This window comes from Pholcus phalangioides, unplaced genomic scaffold (genome assembly GCF_987345545.1).
Source record: "Pholcus phalangioides strain wild (caught in Gottingen) unplaced genomic scaffold, Ppha-v1.0 ptg000003l_1, whole genome shotgun sequence".
Lineage (NCBI taxonomy): Eukaryota > Metazoa > Arthropoda > Arachnida > Araneae > Pholcidae > Pholcus > Pholcus phalangioides.
The window spans coordinates 199,645-225,439 of NW_028301596.1; the positions used below are offsets into that span (position 1 = coordinate 199,645).

Below are 25,795 nucleotides of genomic sequence, written 5' to 3' on the forward strand. Positions count from 1 at the left end.
AGCTTTAAGAAAACGCCTGTAAACTTGGTAACTGATCCTGGTCCCAAGTGTGCTAAATCAATTCGTAAGAGTAAGAAGGTAATGGCTGATAATTTATGTGTTAAAAACTCTGCTACAGGTAAAGAATTTGTGAATGGAAATGTTTCAAAGATAAATGATAAGGTAATCAGCCCAAATAATATTTATGATTGTGTCAAATCAATCGATAATTCTGTATATTTATGTGATAAAAATGACTTTAATTTTGAAAAGAGTGTCAATGATATGAAACCATGTGATAATGTTAAGATGGTATTAATTCATGATGCATGTATCAACAAATCGAACGAAAATGTTATCAAATCAGTTAATGGTTCCATGTATGTATCAAACAGAGTTATTCATGATAATGATCATGACAAGTGTGGTGTAAATGAAAAGCTAGCATTTGATAATGATAATAGTAACCCAAAAGTCAATGTTAACAATACAGATGTTGTTGATGCTATAATTCTGGGTAATGTGGTCTGTAATGATGAACATGGTATCAATGATGTCAATGTAACCGATTGTTTGGTAAAAGAACTTGTCATGAATAATAATGTCACACTACTACCTAATTCTGATGTTGAGAAATTGGGTAAATTTGTTACTATCAGTGAAGGTTGTGATGATGATGCCAACATATCTGATAATTTGGTGAAGGCCTCAATCAATGGTTTCAGTAAAAAGCGTCATATTTCAAGTAAATGTAAATCACGTAAGCATAATGAAGCCCTTAAAAAGAAGTTGAAAAGATGTGTGTTATCCAACCTTGTGTCATCTCAATGCCCAGTGCCGAATGAGTGTGATAAGCCTCAGCAAAAACGATCGGACTCTGACACTGATACTGATCATGATGATCCGGCACTAGTAAATGGGATCACCAAGGAACTTTCCGACTGTGTTAAGTTATCTAATTCAACGGCTAATCCAGTTTTGCCATCTGTAACTGGAAATTCAGTGATCCCTGACGAAGGCAATGGCAACGAAAAAAGCAGATTCAACGTGGGAAAATTGAAAACCAAGAACTCTAAAAGTGACAAGCATGCTAACAAAAATATCACTGTTGCCAAGGCCTCTCCATCTAATGCATGTATGGCAAAAACTTCAGATCGTTATCTGCCGTCTCTTCAATCCAGGATCTCGAAAGAGAAACCGGGTCCAGCACTTGGTTCCATGGTCACAACTGACGAGCCAGATAATCAGCCAAAATTGACGAAGTCACAGAGATCAAAAGCTAGAAAAAAGGCAAAAAAGATGTCTACAAGAGCAAATGAGGTGATGCTCTCCACGGGAAATAACAACTCCACTGGAGCTACTGCTACCCCCATATTTGAAGATAAATCAACAAATGAGTTTGCAATCGCTTCAACAAGTCATCGAAGTCCAGTGAGAGACTCAGGTGGGGTTGGAGAGTGCAATGCAGAGTCGGATTCAGTGGAACCGAGTAGGGTAGAATCTAGAATTGACAATGATTATCCTAATGGTGACAACGATGAATTCACTCAAGTCAACAGAAGACGAAAAAAAGTTAATGTACCCCAAATTGTCTTATCCTCTTGGGGATCCAACTGGCTTGCAACCTTTCGAGATATAAAAAACAATTGTGAATTTGCTCCAGTGTCTAAAACGACAGAGAAGAACATTCTGTTAAATTTATTTAGTGAAAATGATCACAGGAACGTCACAAGGTTCTTGGACGATAACAGGTTCGAGTATCATACGTACCAAATGAATAGTGAAAGGTCCTTAAAATTTGTAATACGTGGTCTACCAGCAAATGTTAACCACTCTGACATCACTAATGACTTATCAAAACAAGGATTCGATGTGATAAAAGTATGCAATCTCAAAAACTATACTTCAGGAAGAGTACTCCCGCTCTTCTTGGTGGAAGTTCCGATCAACTCTAAAGAAATTGCCAACTTGGTCGACATCGACGGGGTTCCAATAGAGATTGAAAGATACAGAGGAAATCGTTTTCCCTTGCAATGCAGGAACTGCATGAAATTCGGACATACAAGTTATTTTTGTCATAATCAAGCCATATGCGCATTTTGTTCAGAAGGACACAGTACTAGAAGCTGCTTGGTTAAGGGAGATCTGAACAAGATAAAGTGTTACTTCTGTGGAGGCCCTCATACAGGAACGTATTCTAAGTGCCCTGCCAGACCTGCTTCCACAGGTGAATCTGGAAGAACCTTCATCTCCAAGCTTCCACCTTCGCTTCGAGATTTCCCCCTTCTAGGCAGCGTAGGAAATAACGTAGTTTTAGAACGAGGAAGAGACAGAAATGGGGAAAACAACTTTTCTGAAAATGAGTTGTCTACTAAAACAGAGTCAAATCCTTGGGTCAAGGCTAGTACAATCCCGTTGGTATTACAACGTTCTGTAGACGAAGTCTTAAAGGGACCACATATTCTTGGAATAGGCAAAGTGCATCTCACGGAAGCCGAACTGGTCGAGGAGCTGAACAGAAAGTATAACGAAGCCGAGCAAGTGAAAATATTAGATTACAAAAATAATCAATTTGGAATTAATTTCACAGATGTAATTCATGAATTCAACAAACATCTTAATAATCGTGATGATTCTTTCGGCGATCACATAGTTAAGCCGTCTGAACTTTCCAAATCTTATAATAATTCTGTAAACAGGCAAATGCCAGTACCTTACCTTGTCATTGATGAAACTGATGCCACTGATGCGTCTGTACATTCAGTTTGTATGTCTTCAACTACTAATGAAACAGTGGAGAATTCACAGAAGAACAACATGGAGAACTTTTCCAATGTTGTGCGAGAACTTTTGGTCAATATGGGCATTTCTGAAGATAAGGCTCATAACCTTATTCAAATTCTGATTGGTTTTATTTCAGCGCTCAAAAATTAATACACCAGTGTCAACTATCAGCAAACCGCTGAAAATTCTGGCATGGAATGCCACTGGGCTTAAACAGGAACTACAAGAATTCAAACAATTACTCTATGACCTACAAATTGATGTAGCACTGGTTTGTGAAAGTTTTTTAAAACCTTCTCATACTTCCAATATCTCTAATTTTATCTGTTTACGTGAAGACCGTCTACATGGAAGGGGTGGTGGAATTGCGGTGTTCGTTAAAAAGGACATTCCTCACCAAAAACTTTCGATTCCTTCTTCAACTGAAATGGAAGCTTTGGCAGTAAACATCTTCATCAACAGATCACCAATAACCATTTGTGCAATTTACAAACCACCTAATAACCATGTTGATATCAATCTCCTAAACTATCTCGTTAATATCAACAATCCGGTACTAATTGCTGGCGACTGGAACTGTAAAAGCCCTACATTCTTCAGCCATTCCACAAATAGACAAGGTAGAGTTCTAGAAAGATTTTGTAGGAATAATTGCTTGTGCATTCATTCATCGAACATTCCAACCAATTATCCTACTAGTCGATTTTATCGACCCGATGTTCTGGACTATGGAATCTCCAAAAACTTTAGGCACAACATCTTTTTCGAAACAACTGCCAAACTTAATTCAACTCACAACCCTATTATTTTCACCATCGATATAACTAGACCAAAGGATATTCCATATCAACTGGTTACCAACTGGGAAATCTTCCGCTCTACGCTGGAAACATTACCAGTGTGGAACTCAGCGGAATTGACGACGAACTGTATTGAAAATGCAGTAGTTGATGTGACTGAACAAATTAAAACAGCTATTCAAGCCTCTACCAGGAAGATTAAGGCAAAAGAAAACAGATTTGGCATTTCGGAAGAATTACGGGACAAAATCAGACTAAAAAACCGGGTCCGAAAACTCTGGCAAAGATTTAGAAGACGGTCTGACAAAACCACTCTAAACAGACTAGAAAAGGAAATAAGACAAGAAACAACTGAATATGTCAATGAGAGATTCACCCACTTCATTGAGGAGGCCACAGCATCCGATGGCTCACTTTGGAAGGCGTGGAAAATCTGTAAACGAAAATCTCCAGCGGTGGACAAAATTACAAACGAACAAGGTCAACTGTTGTATACAAATGAAGAGATTGTTGAAACGTTTGCTGATAACTATGAAAAGCAATTCATGCCAAACAGTCTGCAATCTCGAAGTATTGCTTCAGCTCATCATGGAAAAGTTCAAGAATTCCTGGATAGAGTTCGCTCGGATGCCTTGCGCGGAATGGGTGCTGCTGGTTTGACCAATGTTGACGAAATCAGGGGCATGATTAACAAACTCAAAACTAAAAAAGCTTCTGGTCATGATGAAATTTCAAATCTCGCTCTTAAAAATCTTCCTCTTTCTATCCTCAAATCATTCACTAATATATTTAATAGCATGCTTCAGACAAGCTATTTTCCTAATGTCTGGAAACTTTCTATTGTCAAACCTCTTCATAAATCTGGAACTGACCCACTTTTCTCTCAAAACTTCAGACCTATCAGCTTACTCAGTAACATTTCTAAAGTCTTTGAACGTATCTATATTTCACGTCTTGACGCTTTCCTGTCCTTCAACAGCATTCTTCGAAGTGAGCAGCACGGATTCAGGCGGGGGCATTCTTGCGTTACTCAGCTGCACAGAGTTACCGAGTTTGTGATGACTGCGTTCAACTACAAGGAACATGTCTGTGCTCTCTGTCTGGATATATGTAAGGCCTTCGACAAAACGAATCACACGACCTTATTATCCAAACTAATTGACCTGGGTTTGCCTGACTATTTCATCATCTTCTTAAACAGTTACCTTTCCAATCGAAGATTCCAAGTCAAAAATGGCAACTGTCTCTCAACTGTTAGACCAATAAGAGCGTCTGTCCCGCAGGGTTCTTGTTTGGGACCACTGCTCTTTGCGCTATACATCAATGACTTCCCAGCTCCTCAGCGCGGAATGCTTGGTCTATTTGCTGACGATGCCATCCTGTTGACCAATCACAAAAAAGGGAAAAAATGTATTGAAAATTTACAAGAATCAACTGAAGACGTTGAGGACTGGTGCCAAGACAACGATATAAAGTTGAATCATCAAAAATGTCAATATATTCTCTTCACAAGACGGTACAAGTTTCCAAGAACTCCCATATACATCGGCAATACGGTGTTGACAAGAAAACTCCAAGTCAAGTATCTAGGTTGTATACTAGATAAGTCGCTCTCATTTTCTCCTCAGGTGATGTACGTAAGAAATAAGGCCTCACAAGCAGTTGGGATGCTATCCAGAATCACATTCCCACAGGCCAGGCTAACGTTGAGGAATAAAGTAATTCTTTTTAAAACTATTATTCGTCCTATTCTGACATATGCTGCCCCAGTGTGGGCTCATGCCAGTCTTGCAAATATGAAACGTTTACAGACACAGCAGAACATCATTCTTCGTCAGTTTACCAGAGCCCCCTGGTATGTGAGAGGAAAAAACATCCGTAAAGATCTTGACTTACCACTAATCTTGGACTATATCAAGGAGCTTGCCAATGCTCATTTTGACAGGCTACGATCTTCTGAACACCCGCATCTTAGAGAAATTGTCTATTATGACCCTAGAATACCCACAGTACACTCTAGGCCAATGGACTTGCTGAGCGTGGATTGGGTGACGAATTGATGTAATTTGCAGAACATTTTCATGATTTTGATTTTTTTTTTTTTTTTTGAAAACAATTTATCAATCTAATATCAGTTTTGTTTGATATTGCGGATGCTGTGATCGCAATTCAGAGGCATTTATATGTTTTTTTTTTTTATTTTTTTTATCGCAATTAATAATTTTTCTCATTTATTCGTGATTTGCGCTTGCATAAAATGGTGCATTGGGTTCGTGTCGTGTTGAAACTGATGTTATTACAATACAGAGATGGTATGTGTCATGTCTTCATTATAACTTTTTCTTTGACGTTCTTGATTATGGTTATATGACTGATGAGGGTTCAACAGTACCTCAAACATCTCTGGTCAGTGTCTCTCGATTATGTAAATATTTATAATGTTGGGGTTTTTGGGTAGCATATCATCAGCTACTTCCCTTAAGACATTTCCCCCTTGTTCTTCGATTGTGTTGTGTTTTATCTCGATGAGCATTCATTTCGCGAAGATTTGTAAACAATACTCTCCTGGCTCATTCATTCTCTACACACACACATACACTACATACCTTACACACATGCACAAACTTGTCTTTTTCCTTCTCATACCACCCCTGGTGATCTGTAAGTCGCCAGACAGCCTGCAAAGGCTGGGCAGCGACGGAAACGTTCAATTCTGGTGGTCTGGTCACGTACGGTGTTCACTCAGGGCCGGATTAAGACGTTTGAAGACCCTAGCACTTGAATATTTTTGGTGCCCCCCGATACCTACAAGTTTATTTTACTCGATATTCAGTCTATAAACTTAAAAAAATGAAATTTTATATTTCAGAAGTGAGACTAATCTAAGGATGGGATTTCACTCTAAAAGGTTTATGAAAGTTATTTTATAAAACTTGAAAAAAGCAACTAATAAATTGCAAGTGCAACCGATAAATTTATTAGTTGCTTTTTTAAAAGAATTATTATAAAATTTTTATAGTGTAATCCGGACTTGAGGCCGGGATTACACTATAAAGTTTTGTAAAAGATCTTTTATAAAAGTTGAAAAATTCAACCAATAGGCGCATCGGTTGCATTCAAGCAAATGCAACCGGTGATCTTAATGGTTGAATTTTTCACGTTTTATCAAAGAGCTTTTACAAAACTTTTATAGCGTAATCCCGGCCTAAGACGGAATTGCGATGTGAATATTTCTAAGCACAGACATTTTGAAAGTCTCCACCCCTCCCCTTTTTTTCTACTTGCAAATTCTTTGATGTCTCCTGAATATTTTTTTTTTTGGAACATCGAATGTTTTGGATGTTTTTGGAACATTGGATGTGTTTTTGGAATTTTTCTTTCATATTTTTCCGAAAAGACGGATTTTTTTTTTCAAAATATTTTGAAGATATTTGAAGACATTTTCTCCCATCGACTACTTGTGAGGATCGGAATGAAGGCATCATTATACCCATATTCTATGTGGCTCTAGATTAAACCACCAAAGAATGCCTCTAGGCTGCCTATGGGCACTGAATCAGGGGTGAAGGAGAAAAATAATTACAAAAATTGCGAAAAAATAGTTTTTATGCACGAATTTCAATTAAAGATGTGAGCAAAACCCCCGCATCTTTAGTGCTTGTGTGAAAGGGTATGTGGACCTGCAAAATCCGCTCCGTGGGAAAGGGGCCTAAGTGATTGAATTTATTTGCGCGCTCACATGCTCATTCACCAACTCACTCGCTATGTACTCATCCTCTCACTGACTAACTAACTCCCTGACCTACTAGATCACACACACTCACTGGCTCGCTCAACTGCTCATCCACTCGTTGAATGAATTAATTGCTTGTCCTGAGTTTTCCTAGCCGTCGATTGTCACGTCGGTGCAATGATTTTTTGTTGGCAATGATATCTCCGCACATGGAATTAATTCGATTATACCGTATAAGGTGATATTCAACAATCCAGCTGAAGAATCTAATTAGATATTCCTTTCGGCCACACATTGCGCAAGCAATTCTAGCTGTCATAAGCGACTATTTATATACTCGTTATTTAGAATAAGTACACAAATTGTGCGTGTAAACAAGTAATTTATTTCACTCAGAATGAAATATAGGTATGAATGTGGTTTTTGTAAATCAGGTCTAGTTGAGAAATCAAGCTTTTATATGTTATTTCTTTTTTTGGTAGAAAAACATACAAACCTTCCATTTATTTACTCGTTATTACACCACAGTGTTTCATTTTTATCTTGTTGGATGGCCTCTTATAAGAAAGCACCTTTTTTTTGCATTGCCAGAGGTTTCTTCCCATGGTTCTAAAGTAAAAAGTTGCCAAACTACAGAAAAAAAAACCACACACACACCCGCTGATAAGTTTTTTTTTCTTCTCTGTGTTGTTATTATTATTAGCAATTATTATTATAACTATGTGTTTGGTTCTTAACAACTCCACGTTAATGTAATTTATGGTTTTTTGTTGCTTCTGGTTGCGGTTCGAGTTCAGATCGTGGGTGGGGTTTCGAACCGCGAGAGAGAAAGAAGGAAAAATAAACTGATAAATGGAATGTCATTCGACAAGCGTCGTTTTCTCACGGAAATGAGCCATCAAAATGCAATGGTTTCTTAGCTTTTTCTGATGCTTAAAAGAACGGGGGGAAGGAAAAAAAGAAGTTACCATAAATGTAATTTTTCTTCCTTTCTGTTTCTTGAGGTCGGCTATTTTTCAGCCGAAAAGGTGATACGCCTATTCATTACCATAAAAGAGTTGGTTCACGGTCTGTGGGGATTGATACGGATATTAGGAACTTCACCGGGGCCGGATTAACCATTACGCAAGTGCTTAGGGCATCGGGAGAAAAGGAGCAACACGAAAAAAATGCAGTCCCCAGCATTAACCATTCGGTAGAAAATCCTTAAGTTTCACGAGCTTGTATTGTGATCACGATTTTACTGTGATCTTTATCGTGAAGTTGACCTGTGCCACAAATAAAGCAGACCGTGGGGTCTGGCACCCCTGACGCTGGGCAAGAATATGGCGCTGAGGTTTAGTCTTTTTCCGTTAAAAATTTCTGGTAGGGGGCGCCAAAATGAATACAGATTCCCCCTCCCCAAGCGACAGAGGGAATTTTCGTTTCCATTTGCGACCCTGAGGAGCCTCAGTTTTTGACACAAGAAGAGAAAAGTTCGAATAAGAACTCTGACGTTAATGCTCAGTTATTGGATTGAGATTTCACTCAATTTCCGTAAAGAAAACCCAGAGCAGTCTCTACAGCGGACATCTTCAACCCGTTGTTCCCTGAGCGCTCGATGCTCATTGTCCAATTTTATGCTCGTGAGCACTTGATTAACTTTCTAATTAAACACCTTATAGAAGAATTTCATTCAAGGATTGAAATTATCATTGCATGCATTCGTATGTTAAACTTGCCCCGCAAGGGTGCTTTTCTTTTGATGATGAGTACAGGAAGTGCTCGCGACTGGGAAAAAGATTGAAGACCTCTGCTCAGGCAGCATCATAGGCCTATTCGGCCTATGATGCTGCATGAAAAACAAAAATTTCTGAACCTCCCTTCTGAATAGCCTATAAATACCTGCCTGCTAAATTTGCGTACTTATTCTCTCCTAAATTTTAACTAGAACAAATTGTTACGAGGCCTACCTGGTACTTTTAGCTCCAGAGCTGTGGCATCATAGGCTTCGGGTAGAATGATTTTCTGAACCCCCACACCTAAAAATATCTGCTTACCAATTTGCATACTTCCTCTCGAAAATTGTAAACAGATCTAATTGTCATGAGTCCCCAGGTTACGCGTTGATGTTAAAAGTAAAGGGAGGGGTGGAGAACACCTAAATGATACTTGCGGGCTTGGGGCCTTCATATGGGTTAATCACGCTCCGAGATTCGCTAATCAGTTGTTATGAACAGAGTTTTTTCGAAGAACTGGGGTGGATACTCAAAATTAACTGTTTGAGATTATGGGAATGTATGGGGTCCAATACATATTGCAAGTTGGCCCGTAGGGGGCCGTTCAAGTATTACATCATCATCGATGTGGGGAGGGGTTTCCGATTTGATGACGGGGGGGGGTTTGGATAATGCTTACGTCATCAACCACCCTTTATGAAAATATGAGTTAGGATTCAGAGGGGCAGAGCTGATGACGAAATTTTGCTGACGGGGGGGGGGGGTCAGCGTTTTGCTGACGCTGACTTTTGTTGACAAGAGGGGTCAAAAATGGCTAAAAATTTTCTTACGTAATACTTGAACGGCCCCTAGCCAAAAGAAATCAAAATTTTTGTTAATTTACGGCACCGTGAAAGTCAGTGTTGCTATAATCACGTTTCTGTGATTTTTGTTGTTTTAAACATGAGCTGTACATTATAAGCTCGACTAATATGTAAACCTTTAAACCGTTATCTTATATTCTTTCCACAGCTGAACCAGGCAACAAGCTGGATTGACGGCAGTTTCGTATACAGCACCAGTGAAGCATGGGTCAACAGCATGAGGTCGTTTCAAAATGGCACCTTATCCACGGACAACACCGGGAAGTTCCCGCCGAGGAATAAAGCCAGGGCACCACTGGTCAATCTTCCACCGGCACGTTATTTAGGGACCTTGAGTCTTGAAAGAATGTTCCGTAAGTGATCATATTTTATACAAATTTTCAGCTTCATATAAACCAGGGGTTCTTAACCTATGAGTCACGATCCACACTTGGGTCGCTGGGGTTCCTGAGAGGAGTCGTACGAATCCACTTACAAATTCATTTGTTGCACCACTGGTTTCAGTGGCGTCCTAAGGATTTCAGTTTGGGACCTACACATTTTTGGGGTCCTGATGAGCCATGATTTTATATATGGTAATTTTGGGAAGAAGTCGGCTTTCACAAAGTCACATGAAATTATTACAGAAATGCTGGAAATTATCCTTATAAATGTACTCATTGATGAAGATTCAGACGTGATTAATAAAATAAAGTCTGGAACTAATGAAATAACATAATTAAAGAATTAATGAAAAAGTTCCGTTGATTAATGAAAAACAATTTCAAAATTAATTGAAAAATAATTAAAAAGTAATAAAAAGTAATTCTGGAATCGATCGCAATTCAGAATTCATGAAAGAATTCCAGAGTTGATGAAAACTCGGAATTCATGAAAGAAATAATTCCAAAAGTCAATGAAAACTAAGAATTTTCACTTCAGAAATAACTTCCAAATTAGTGAAAGCTTTCAATAGTTTGGGGTCCGCTGTTTGGTTTGGTGGCCCTGGGCTTTCTCCGGCCCATCTATTAAGTCTCCACACATTCACTAATTTCGAAAACTACGCATTTTGTTTATCAGGAGTATGAAATACGAACGATTAAACTGAAAATGAAATGATGGGTACCGGCTGAAGAATATTAAGAATCATCAATATAAACCAATACACCTTGAAGGGTCTTCTTGAAATAACATTCAGTTTTGTTTGTTCCCATCTAGTGCTCGGAGACCCGAGGTCCAACCAAAACCCAGCCCTACTAGCATTCGGAATCCTGTTCTTCCGGTGGCATAACATAATGGCGGAGAAGATCCAAAAACAACATCCAGATTGGAGCGATGAAGATGTTTTCCAGAGAGCCAGGAGGTGGGTCATCGCCACCATGCAGGTGAGTGAGCGGAAGACCTCTTCCCGTCCATTCTCCAACAACAAAACGAATATATATACCTCATGTTTTATGCAAAATGATTTGTCAACACCATCACAAAACAAGTAGGAATTTTCATTGATTGATCGATAAGCTCATAAAACGTATAATAATCTCCGGAAGGAATATTTTATAATTCTATCACTTGCCATACACACTCTCACCCCACGCGGTAGGCTTGTTGTATTCTTCTTCTAAGATGATGTAGAGAGGTGTGCCCGCGTTGTTGGCATCTTCAGCATAGGCCTGTCTGTCCATATAAATTACTGGGTCTAAACCGCCTGTCCAAAATTGTTTGTACAGCAGATATCTCTGCAACCGTTGACTTGACAAACGTACCTTAATACCGCAGCGCGTAACGAGTTCTTAAACGTTGTGAAGGTATAGATGAGTGTTTCCCAAAACGGACAATATCGCTCCCGGGGGGGGGGGGGGAGTGTGATAGAAGCTACGGGTATAACATGGGATCCTATGGGTTCACTTGAGCTGGGGGTGATGGATTAAAAAGTTTGGGACACTAAAGTATAAACTGTAACTTGTCTATATCTTGAAGTTCCATCCATACTCGTTCGCAATTTGCCCTCGAGCGTTTTGCTGATACATCCTATCAATGTGTACGGATATCAAGCAATATTTCATTCCGAGCAAAGTAACGCGCACTAGATGAACGTCGAGCTTGATATGCTGTCTTTTCGCGCGTCCTCTCAGAGACTTCAGTTGGGCTTCTTGGATTTTGTGCGGCCAAGTCTATGGCGTTGCGTTTGCAACTGGGTTGCGCGTGGAGCGGAGGAGAGAAATAAAAAAGCAAAAAGTACTTTGTATATATTTCCTCGCCCCCCACTTTCAATCGAGTAAGCATATGTATGCGATCTTTATATAATTATTACCTTGACCAATTAGATTGCCAAAACAGGCAATATTGGCCTCCCCCCCCCCCCGTGCCATCACCGTTATTTCATCATTTAGGGCTTTATTTCTCATTCAACCTTGAAATTCTTAGAACACGGTCTGATATTTTCCCAGGTAGCTCTGGCTCATAATAGTTCGGATAATCGGAGCTCTACTTTATAACTATTACAGTTAAACCTCACATAACGGACACTCCCGGTTAGCGGACACTTTGAAAAAGGAATGACGTCAACACAAGGTTGAATGTTATTTACTATCTATTAACGGACTTTCCTCGTTAGCGGACAAAATCTTCAGTCCCAAGGATGTCGCTATCGAAAGGTTCCACTGCATATGCAAAATAATATTCGCGATTGATCAACTCGGTTTCGAAGATGAATGTTCCATACGACGCGCCATCTATAAGCATGACAGCTCCCCACCTCCACTACTCTATATATCATAGATTTCCAACCGGTGCTCCGCGGAACCCCGGGGTTCCGAGAGACATTGTTTAGGGTTCCAGTGAAATCAAATGTCACAGAACTTTCAAAACTCTGGAAGCCCGAGAGCTCATAAATGAAGAAGCAAAGAAAACCACCTCTAATTACTGATGTGTAAGGTGTTCTTTATTTTGATGAAACAGTCAGTAACGCTGCTTGCGAAACATGCCAATAAAATCAGGGAGTAAAATGCACTGGATTGTTATCATCAGATGGCTTAGTTGCACGGGAGGGGGATGGATAAGACTCGCCGAACCTTATCTGATTATTTTATCAGATAAGGTAAGTGCTAATGCGCACTTTATATCATCAACCGTCCATCGTAGAGGTATAGTTTCAATTTAAAAAGTGATCAAAAGGTGTTCAAAAATTACCCTGTACCAGTTTTGAGAGTGAAAATACAGTGTGTCACAAAATAAAAAAAATCTAAATTTTTATACGGTCCCCTTGTCCTCTAACTTAGAATTACAAAGTTATTTCCCAGTCTGTCTTCTGAGGCCAACAGAAAGAATTCCATGGTTCTAAGTGCAATATTCGCTAAGATATTCGAATTCAAAAAGCGGAGAAAAGTCATTAAAGAACAGCAAAAACCAACGGACGACGGTCGTTTCTCTCATTTATGTTGTCCTTTCCCAAGTTTTCTCCGACTTTTTAATTGGAATATCTCAGCGAATATTGCACTTAGAACCATGAAAATCTTTCTGTTGGCCTCAGAATTACAAAGTTATTTTCCAGTCTGTCTTCTAAGCCAAGAGGACCGTATAAAATGTAGATTTTTTATTTTGATACACACTGTATTTTCACTCTGAAAACTGGTAAAGGAAAATTTTGGAATGCCTGTTTAGCATTTTTTAAATTGTAATTATACCACCACGATGGACGGTTGATGAAATAAAGGCCGCGCCTAGCACTTACAGGGCACCGTGTGTAGTAAATCAAAGCTGCAAATACGAATGTTACAAATTATAGAAAGAGTATGAAACTCAAGATGGCTGGAAGTGGACATGCGTTAAACGCCATTGCAATGCAAAAATGAATTTGGATGAAAATTCGACTGTGATTTTGCACAAAAATAGGGAGGGAGAGACAAGCCTTTTGTGGACCCCTCCCCAAAGGTCGATCCTGCTTATGCCTCTGCCTATTCACAATTGGTAACAGCAGGAAAGTGGGGTGTAGGTGTCCAGTGCAATTGGTGGGACATAGGCACAAATTGCACTGCTCCACTCTTGTTGTCTACCTTCCAGTGCAACTGACCCATCTGCGACTACACAACTGATGAACATCAATTTCTGTAATTTTTATACCCGGCCCTCGTCGATGAAGAAATGCGGATGTTACTGTGATAAATCCGATTATCATTCGTAATAACTGGTTATTATGTATAATTGCCTAGCATTTTGGTAAGTTTGATAAATTTCTCTTAATTTATAACTTTTATACCGGCAATTATGCGTAGCACCCAAGCGTCGCTGGTAGTCATGATAAATCATACTATATGTATCGAAAATAAATGTATGAATACACATATATTGTATCATTATAACGGAGTACAAACGCAAAATTTGTTATCATTATATCGGTAAATTTTTCGATTGAAATTGATTATCGGTTTTTGATTGACGCGCTGCATGGAAAAAGTCAATATTCCATGATATTGATGACATATGTTTTGAACAATAATATTAATTAAATTAATGAGTTTGTTTGAAAATTTTAACAGTTATGTGCGGTAAATGGACGAGTGCTGAGTAAGATGAGCAAGACTATAATTTTAATCGAAAAAGAAGTAAACAGAGTATACTTTTCGTGATTACACTTTCGAAACGACCAAGTAAAAATTAAAAAACTGTTTTTTCACAGTTTGTAATATTAATTTACCTCACATAAATTACAACTGTTAAAATTTTGAAGCAAACTTGATAACTCAACTAATATTATTGCTCAAAAAATATTTATCAATACCCTACTATATTGAGTTTTTCAATGCAGCACACTAAACAAAAACCCACTCATCAATTTTAATCCCAGAAGCACAGCAGTTGTATTTTTTATTTGATAGGTGGCAGCAGTAGTTCCAGTAAAACGCTGTGGTGGTCGAGTGGTCGTAGTGACGGACTCGCATCACGAAGATCCGGGTTCGAACCCCACCGGCGCCACAGTGGTGGTCGGCTGAAGTTGGTTTTCTGTGGTTCCCAACTTCAAGGCGCGAATGCGAGCCGATCTCCCCGTTGAAAAGTCTCGCCACAGAGAGCAACAGGCCTACAGCATTACAAATATTAAATCATTACACTTCACTCGCAATTTGAAGTATAGATGGCAGCAGTGAAATATCAGACACAACACTAGCTACACACTCAGATTTGTAGGTGCACTCACTTTGTTCCAGACTCTGCGACGAAAGCTGGGCTGGAAGAGATCTCGGCAACGGGATAAGTCCAGTGGCGTTGTTCATTCATTCAGTAGTTCCAGTAAATCAGTCCGTAATCGTACAAAGCCCTTATGGAAATAGTCTCACAATAATTTTTCCTTATATACGATAGAATCTGGAATTGAATTTACCCAATCTATATACATAGCATATACCAATCTCGTATATTTTCAGTATAAGCAGTCATGCCGGAATAAGATATAAATTGTCGTCCATTTCATTCACACTCGCCGGTAGTGGATGAGACGGCTGACGCTTGTCTTCTTGGACGTAAATTTGGCTTTTTAATAGATATCCGTACTACCGCTCTTGTTGGCTCATAAGACGGGTTCTCTGAGCGTGGATGTCGACCACTTGTTCCTGTAGCTCGCGTCTTATTGTGAAGTAAATGTAGGTTACGGTCCAGGAATTGAATCAACTTCTACAAACGTCGAAAGTTCAGGGGGTTGTTCAGAATCCTTATCTTTCAAGCCGGCATTCTGGGCTCGAGCAGTTGGCCAAAAGGGGGGGGAAGTCTTTCGTCTGTGGGCACGTAGTGATGTAATGCCACAGGAAACATTTGAATCACAGATGTTAATCACTGTTCTGAACTTAGGGGCCGTTCAAGTATTACGTAAGCAAATTTTTAGCCATTTTTGACCCCCTCCCCCCTCTTGTCAGCAAAATTTCGTCATTAGCTCTGCTCCTCTGAATCCTAACTCATATTTTCATAAAGGGTGGTCGATGACGTAAGCATTATCCAAACCCCCCTCCCCTTCATCAAAAGTCAGCAAATCGGAAACCTCCTCTCTCATCGATGATGACGTACTACTTGAATGACCCCTTAGGGTAAGAACCTTAACGAGGTAATAGGTGTACTAAAGCATATATATATATATATAGGCCTATATATATATGGAGAGACAGAAAAAACGAATGACTTGGATAAGCAACCACACAAAGGTATTTGATGATATGGAAAGAATCAAACGTTTGAAATGGAAATAGGCTGGACATATTGCAGGACAACAGACGGACCACAAGTATTCTAGATTGGTACCCTCGTGGTCCGACGACGTCGATAGTCGACGACGTCCTAGAAGGCGTCCCCACGCAAGATGGATCGACGAGATCAGAAAAGTGGCCGGAGTCAACTGGATGACGAAAGCATCAGGCAGAGTAGAATGGAAAAATTTAGAGGAGACCTTCATCCAGCAGTGGATTGAAAATAGTAGTAGTTGTTGTTGTTGACGATATATTTGCGCTTTAGTGCGCCTATGAGGCTTTTTGGATCACGGGATATTTTGTGGGACATACAAGATAACCAATATGGCGACTTCCTGTGCGATTCATTTTCCTTCAAAAAATGCTTGATGGTGCGGTTCTTCGATGTAATTCCTATGCGCCTATAATTAATTTCAAAACATCCTAAACTATATGGATTGATGCAATTGGATAATATAAGACAATACGGAGGCATTGATTCCCATTTCCCCGCTTGAGAAGATATAAATAAAAATTTGAAATATCAATGTTATTGCATGAATATCCACCTCATAAGTGAGTCTGGCTCGTTATTTTATATTTAATTTTCTAGGCTTTGTATCTCTATCGAGCTCAATATTTCGAAAACCAAAAATTCAATTCAAGTTTTAAAATTATTAATGTGGCGGGGAAAACCCCACTAAATTTCCGCATTTCTATGCTAAAATCGGCAATTTTAACATTGATCTCTATGGGGATCATCCTCTGTATGTCCCCCAGGAGTGATGCTGATGATGATTACGACGTCTATTCGAAAATCCTCATTACCTCGTTAAGGTTCTTACCCTAAATTCAGAATCGCCTCGTATCCATCAGACTGATTGTTGAACTCCTGGAATACAATAACAATTTTAAAACTGGAATTGTAGACGGTGTCTTATTCGTGTCCGTCCTTGGGATGGGTTACAGATTTCGGCGTATCTTTTCATTTTTTGAACACCTGCATTTTGAGTGACGGGCGATACGCATGTGTTCTCACCTTGGGAAGTTGTTCTCTCACGTGTTAATAGTTGTGAGAGAAGGAACTAGCGCTATTATCACTCCATTTGCTTGAAAGAAAGGGTTTTTTCCTCCTCCCTTTGTGATCACGAAATAGGAATCGGTAAATGATTTAGAAGAAATCGTTTCTTCGGGAAATTGATCTGTAATTTCATTTACTACTACTCTCCGTACGCATTGCATTAAGATAAGAATAAATATATATTCCTTTTTTTTATTATTCATAAACAAAATTATCACGATTTTGCATCACGATCTCTCAGCATGTGTTTTTATCCGTTTGCTGAATGGCGGAAGGCTGGTTATAGTTATCAACCCGAATTTAATGCGCTATGGTAATTTCATGTGGTTTGAGTGTTTTGATTATGGAAATTGATTTTTTTTTAGTTTGTTCTGGTACATTGGCGTACGGAAAGCGGGGCGTTTGGGGTTGTACCTTCCCCTCCCAAGCTGACATTATAGTGTTATTTTGCAGGGGAAAACGTAACCCCCCCCCCCATCCTTGAGAAAATTCTGCGGATGCCTATGTTCTGGTATAACACTTTGTCTGAGGGACTGAAAGAGCTACACGAGTCGTTTCGTAGAATTTCAATATCATTTAAACTAGAGTTCCTTGAAAAACTAGGCTGAGTTTTTCCGCCGTGTTTGAGTAAAATTGTGACGTCGGTATTATCGCTCTATTGCCACTTCTTCTCTTTTTTTCCCCAACGGTTAGACTTGACTTGGAATGGCAAAGCCACGACTGACATGAGGCTTATGCAAAAAGATGTTGGGTGGGTCAGTCTGGTATTTTAAGGAGCTTTCTAAAACGGGAAAACGATAGTTTTGAACCTTTTCAGGGGTGACTCAAAATCAACCAAATCCACTTTGCGACTCACCAGACTGTTTTCGAAATAAGTGCAACCAGTGACGCAATGAAAAAAATGCATTTTTATTGTCAGGACTGTAAGTGAATTTGTATGACTCATCTAGGAAGCACCATCGAATCGAGTGTGGGTCACGACCCATAGCTCAAGAATATCTGGCTTGTAAGTGGATTTCAACGACTCATCTAGGAAGCCCCTGCGGGATAATTCGTGGCCCATTACTCGAGAATCCCCGGCTGGGAGTGGATTTCAGCAACCTGTCTCGGAAGACATTGCAACCTAAGTTTGGGTCGCGACACATAGGTTAAGAACCCCTAGTCCAAAAGCTATTTTTATGCCTTTGCTGTTGCTATTCGACCACACATTTCATAACCAAAAATGCTTGTTTGGAAGTCTTATCACCTTTTAAAGTTTCTCCCATGAATTCAGAACCGCCCTGTACGTTTCATTCATGGTCTCGACGGATGTCTATGGCGTATCGTGATCATCGTCATCAGACGGTTCTATAAGAAGGATACAAAACCTTTTTGATATCTAAATACTAGAGTCAAGAAAACAAATTGAACCATACCGGCGCATGTGTAATATAGATGCTAACACATGTACATGCAATATGATAGTATCAATATCTCACTCTGTCCACTATATATATATATACCGCCCTCGCTTCCAGTGGGAATTTGAAATGTAGCCATCGCTTTCCCAGCGCCCAGATTTCTTTATTACCATAGATCATATTCCATCATCCCACCGTATCGGAAAATGCAATCTCAGTCAAATCTATCGCAGTGCTATCGCATTACAATGAGCTCGGTACCTCCATCAATGGTGGGAAACAGGATTTTCTGGTCATAAATCATGCCTCCTTTTGTTATCGGCTTCATTTCGTAGGCATAACGCTGGTTTCCTATCGTTACTCTTCGAGAATAATCTTTATGATGGCGATTTTTTGTTGTTGTTTTCTTGTTGCTTGCCTTTGCCAGCCGCCACCACTATCCGCCGTGGAGTAATGCTGGTCCGAGCTGTGCGTATTTTTCTAAGGCGTTGTTCTACTGGCCTCATAATCACACCGCTAGTCATATGAATCATCACTTCAACAGAGACAGGCTCGAAATTTCACTGCTCCTTTTAGCCATACAACGGGCCACCATTTTTCAAAATTTCCAGTTTCGTATTCAAATTTGAGAACAGAAATCGATTAACGGTCTATTTCAGTCACAACATGCTGTAATTTATCTTCCGCGCGTTATGAAACTTTTCTACACGTGGGCTTTTCGAGAACTATCTAGTTTCGGAACTGGATTTTCATGATTCAATGTCCATGATTGACCATTGTTAAAGGATGATTGAATTCATACGTTATGCATTCAAAGAAACAAACACTTGTAAGGCCAATCTTCACTGTAGAACGGGGGGGGGGGCCTTCAACTCATGCCCCGTGGGCCAAATGTGGCTCTTAGAGCCTTTTTCCGTGGCCCGCCGACAATTCTTAGAAAATAGCTGCTTTATATAGAAAAACGATTCAATTAATTTAAAAAAAAATCATTAAACAGCTCTGAATTCTGTACTGCCGTATTTAGAGCTGTGAAATACTTTCCAGGTTCAATAGTAATGCTGTGTATTTAGTACATCGAAAGAGCCGCCGTAACGAATTCCGGAGACCCTGAGCTTAAGCGGTTTTCGAAGCCTATGATTTCATATAAGGATTCTTATTTTGAAAGGCCAAATTCGGCATCCAAAAGGTATACATAATTACAGAATTAACAGAAATGCTAAAAACACCTTAATGGAACAAATAATTTTAGCATTATTGTAAAAAATAATTTTAGAATTATTGAAAAAATGATTTCACAATTTATGAAAATTTCATAATTCATGAAAAAATAGTTACAGAATTACTGATAGGAATAATTTCAGAAATATTGATACGAATAATTTCAGAAATATTGATACGAATAATTTCAGAAATATTGATACGAATAATTTCAGAAATATTGATACGAATAATTTCAGAAATATTGATACGAATAATTTCAGAAATATTGATACGAATAATTTAAAATTGTCAAGAGTAATTTAAAAATTGTCAAGAGTAATTTCGGAATCTTCAAGAGCAATTTCATAATTCACGAAAAAATATTTACATAATTACTTCTCCATATAATTGGAAAACTACTCATAGAAATAATTTCAGATTTGTTAAGAGTAATTCCAGAATTTTTAAAAGTAATAATTCATGGAAGAAATTATCAATTTTCGTAATAAATAATTTCAGAATTAATAGAAAAATAATTTCAGAATTAATAGAAAAATAATTTCAGAATTAATAGAAAAATAATTTCAGAATTAATAGAAAAATAATTTCAGAATTAATAGAAAAATAATTTCAGAATTAATAGAAAAATAATTTCAGAATTAATAGAAAAATAATTTCAGAATTAATAGAAAAATAATTTCAGAATTAATAGAAAAATAATTTCAGAATTAATAGAAAAATAATTTCCGAATTATCGGGTAAAATTTCATAAATAATAAAGGAAATGATTGAAAAGAGTTAATTAATGAAAGAAAGTTATTTTCAAACAAATAAAATCAAACTCAATGCGAGAAATAACTTCAAAATAAATAAAAGTGTTCAATAAATTTGGGGAATCTGGTTTAATAATCCAGAATACCACGGTAAGACTTCGTGGCCCGCGGGCTTCGCGAGAAGTTCAATTTGGCCCGAAATGCCTGAAATGTTGAAGACCCCCTCCCCCTGTCGTAGGATAATGTTAGTTTAACCTACACAGGGAAGTCTTCAACTTTTCGGATATTGCGTAAAGTTAAATTTAACCAATTAAAACTTCCACGAAGCCCGCTGGCCATCAAGTTATACCTTGGTATTCTTGATTATTAAACACGGTTCCCCAAGTTATTTAACACATTAATTTACTCTGAAATTATTTCCTTTATTAAAATTGAATTATTTATTTTGAAGCAGTTTCTTTCACCGACTCCTACGTTTTTTTAATTATTTCTTTTAAGCCTGAAATTTGTCCGGATAATTCTGAAATTATTTTTCAATTAATTCCGAAATATATGCCAATAATTCTCTTAAGTTATTTTTTTATTAACTTTAAATTTTCATTAATTATGAAATTATTTCTTTTCACAAATTCTAAATTGTTTTGATGCGCTATTATTACTTTCAACAATTTTGAAATTACTCCCAATAACTCTGAAATTATTCCTGTCAGTAGTTCTGCAATTATTTCTTTCAGCTGTAGATACATTTTCATCAATTATGAAATAATTTTTTTTAAGTAATTCTGAAATTATTCCTTTCACTAAGATGTTTTTTTAGCATTTCAGTAAATTCTGTAATTATGTATACCTTTTGTGGATGCCGAATTTTGGCATGTCTATGGTGTGTCTGGAATAATGATTCTTAACTAGGGGGATCCATGACCTTTACCTTGGTGGCAAAGGGATCCATGGCCTTTATCTTGGTGGTAAAGGGATCCATGGCCTTTATCTTGGTGGCAAAGGGATCCATGGCCTTTATCTTGGTGGTAAAGGGATCCATGGCCTTCGTCTTATTGGCAGAGACCGTGGAATACAAAAGGTTAAGAGCCTCTGGTCTAGAAGGTGTATTGCGTATTATATTCCAAATCGGTTGAAAGAGTGGGGGAGGGGGTATAAATGTTCAAATAAATGTAATTTTTCTTCGGAATCCGCCTGGCTGAGACTGCCAAATTTTGTCCCAAGAACTTTTTTAATTAAAGCTAGCTTTCATTACACTCAGAAAAGCGACCCTGGCCAACAGATTGCCCCCAAGGACCAATTTCTAAACTCCAGCCGCCATCACGCTGCGATCGACTCAAAAAACGGATCGTACTCAATGCCCTCGGCGTACGGAGCCATCACGATTATTACCACACAGTTAGCCAATACTAAAAAAAAAAAAATTTCACCGATTTATGTTAATCAAAGCCCATCGATTTTATTTGTTTGGATAATCTATTAGTGATTACAAAGGAGAGAAAAAAAAATCAAACGAGAACTTAATCACTTCCTACCATAAGTTCCGCACTATCCTGCGGTAGACATTCTTGACAGCAACGAGGAGAAAAGAAAACAAGGCGAGCATACGCTCAGTACCATACGAAAAAAACAAACCTGGTTCAACAGACTTTGGTAACTTCAAGATAATTACTATATAATTCCATAATTGACCTTATCGGAAATCTTCACCGTTCTCGGAAAATTGCAGTGGAGCTGAGATCCACGAGGCTCTTTGAGAGAGAACGCATAGAGCCAGCCTATCCATCTTAGGCCGCTAATAGAGCGGAACTGAGCTCGGTAAAAAATTTTTTTGTTAAGGGATGAATAATAAAAGTGATTGACGAGTTCAAGCGGGAATAATTACGAAATGCCATTACAGCTGTTCCGAAGGAGAGGTGTTTAGGAATCACTTCTGGCTGAATGATGACCATGTCAGGGTAGTGCACAGAATTATGATATATAAGTTACACTATGATGGGTTTGAGCTCATATTACGAGCGTAATCGAACGGCTTGGATCGTCTTTGAGGAGACTGACCTCACACTGTGATAATTTTTCCTTTTTTTTTTACTTGAGATATCTAGCTGGTTATGTTTGAGGTCATGTCCGTAAATTGCCCGAGATGTCAAAACAGAGTTTAGTTGACCGGGCTTAATTTTTATGAGGATGCTAATTGCTATGTGTTCGTGCTTGCGGCTGTGTGTGCTGTACCATGAAATTGACAGGCGTCCTCGATATGCACTTATATAGAGAAATTCCGGCGGTGTTGTATTTGGTTTCAAGTTAACAATGGGTTTTTCTGATAAATGACTGAATGGTGATAGTTTTTGCCATAAAGCCATTTTTCAACAATTATTTAATAAGAGATATGGTATTTCAACAATGATTCGATAAGAAATTGAATAATTGTTGAAAAGTTATTTTTTATTGAATAATTGTTGAAAAGTCATTATTTATTGAATAATTGTTGAAAAGTCATTATTTATTGAATCATTGTTGAAAGTCATTATTTATTGAATCATTGTTGAAAGTCATTATTTATTGAATCATTGTTGAAAGTCATTATTTATTGAATCATTGTTGAAAGTCATTATTTATTGAATCATTGTTGAAAGTCATTATTTATTGAATCATTGTTGAAAGTCATTTCTTATTGAATCATTGTTGAAAAGTCATAAGAAATGACTTTTCAACAACGACTCAAAGAGGAATGTTTTTTCAACGATTATCAGGTGACAATGGATTTTAAACAATGATTAGGTGACAATGAATTTTCAACAATGATTTGATAACAATGGATTTTAAAAAATAATTAGGTGACAATGAATTTTCAACAATGATTTGATAACAATGGATTTTAAAAAATAATTAGGTGATGTATTTTCAACAGTGATTAGGTAGTATGAATCAGCAACGATGATTCAATTTCAATAAGCAATGACTGACAATAGTGCGAGAGGCAATGATATTTGTACTCAATGATTAAGTGAGTAATGGTTTTTCAACAATGATTCAACAAGGAATAGATTAGTATTAATGATTCGATAAGCAATGAATTACTAACAATGACTCAAAAAGCGATGGTTTTTCAACAATGACTTAATAAGGAATTGATTAGCAACAATGACTTAATAAGGAATTGATTAGCAACAATGACTTAATAAGGAATTGATTAGCAACAATGACTTAATAAGGAATTGATTAGCAACAATGACTTAATAAGGAATTGATTAGCAACAATGACTTAATAAGGAATTGATTAGCAACAATGACTCAATGAGCAATAGATTAGCGTTAATGATTCAATGTGCAATGAACTACTAGCAATGATTTTTCAACAGTGATTCAATAAGCAATGATTTTTCAACAGTGATTCAATAAGCAATGATTTTTCAACAGTGATTCAATAAGCAATGATTTTTCAACAGTGATTCAAGTATATTATATATATATATATAATGAATTAGAAATAATAATTCAATAAATAAGGAATTTTTACAAAGATTCCATGAGCGAGATGGTTTTCCAACAACAATTCAATAAGCAGTGGTTTTTTTCAACACTGGTGAACAAAGATCCGAAACAACGGCATTTCAAGAAGGATCCGCAATAATGGCATTTCAAGAAGGATCCGCAATAATGGCATTTCAAGAAGGATCCGCAATAATGGCATTTCAAGAAGGATCCGCAATAATGGCATTTCAAGAAGGATCCGCAATAATGGCATTTCAAGAAGGATCCGCAATAATGGCATTCCAAGAAGGATCCGCAATAATGGCATTTCAAGAAGGATCCGCAATAATGGCATTTCAGCAAGGATCCGCAATAATGGCATTTCAGCAAGGATCCGCAATAATGGCATTTCAACAGTGATTTGGTATATAACGGCATCTCAACAATGATTCGGTAAATAATTTCCTTACGAATTCGGTGAACTATTCAACAATGATTCAAATAATGGCCTTTCAACCATTTTTCGGCAAATGATTAATGCTCTTTCAACAATGGTTCTGTGAATTGGCTTTTGAATAGTTAGTTATTCTTTAAATAATGTAATAGCATTTCAATAGTGATTCGGTAAGTATTGACCTTTCAATAGTGATTCGGTGAGTATTTTCCTTCCAACAGTGATTCGGTAAATAATATCTCTTCAACAATGATTCGGCGAAATCTCTATCGATGGGTAATAGACGGGAGTTACATATTAATGAAGAAAGCTTCCACTTATGAACGATGACATTTTTAATCGATAATCTTTCCAACAGCATGATTAGAGAAAAGACGAAAAAAATATTCTATGCAGTAAATTAATTAACATAAATTATTACTAACAATGTAAAATTCTCTCAATGAACGTATAGTAACGAAATATTCATTTATTTATCGGCAGAATATAATCCTTTACGAATACGTGCCGAAGCTGTTGGCTGAAGATATTGAACCGTACACGGGTAAGTATTCGAAAATTACGGAACGTATTCAAGACATTTTCTGTCCATTGTTATAAGAGACGCTTGATTTGTGTCTTGGGTTTGAAATTTCTTTTAGTTTAAATTCAAAATGCTATTTGATCTATTTCACAAATGACATAATCAGTTTCACATTTACGTAAGAATGGGAAATTTTTGGATTTAAGATGTCTAATTCATTTATGACTAAGTATGCTAGAAATCGTTTGTCAGTATTCTGTCTGTTCTGATGCTTTGAAATTTTCAGAAATGAGTTTTTATGTGTCTGCTTTCCAGGTTATAAACCAGATGTCCATCCTGGAGTTAGCCACGCTTTTCAGTCCGGGGCGTTTCGATTCGGCCATACCATGATTCCACCAGGGCTTTATCGAAGGTTGGATTTTATCAATTTTTCTCAATATTTATCAATAAGAGTATGACATCATAAAATTCGAAAATCGTTTTATATACCACTACGTTCAAAAAGTTCCGGGATTTTCATTTCATTATGGAAGAATGAGCACAGATAGAACCTGTTTAACTCTTTACTAGCCAAAACGGCCGCAGACAGCTTTACAAGCAAACGGCCAAAATGGCCGGAGACAGCCGAGATGGGTATATAAAAGAGAGACGAGAGTATATACAGATGCCCCATAAATTGGATTTCAAAAGTTTTTCTGACGCTTTACTGTTGTTTGTAACAATGCAATATAGGAACTGAACCGTAGCATTAAAAGTTTGGACGAGTGCATTTCAGAAAGCAAAAATAGGTTATTTTCAGGGACCTCCCGATACCCTTCAAGAATCGGTAAC

General features: G+C 37.7%; 1 protein-coding gene across 1 annotated transcript in view; it reads left to right on the top strand.

Moving 5' to 3' along the window:
- LOC149087853 (dual oxidase-like) overlaps nucleotides 1–25,795 on the top strand; it is a 195,313-nt gene that overhangs the window by 104,330 nt on the left and 65,188 nt on the right. The window contains exons 5-8 of the mRNA XM_089242117.1: nucleotides 10,026–10,230; nucleotides 11,075–11,241; nucleotides 24,925–24,985; nucleotides 25,280–25,376. Of these exons, the coding sequence (XP_089098243.1) occupies nucleotides 10,026–10,230; nucleotides 11,075–11,241; nucleotides 24,925–24,985; nucleotides 25,280–25,376 (530 nt within the window). The remainder of the gene's footprint in view (nucleotides 1–10,025; nucleotides 10,231–11,074; nucleotides 11,242–24,924; nucleotides 24,986–25,279; nucleotides 25,377–25,795) is intronic.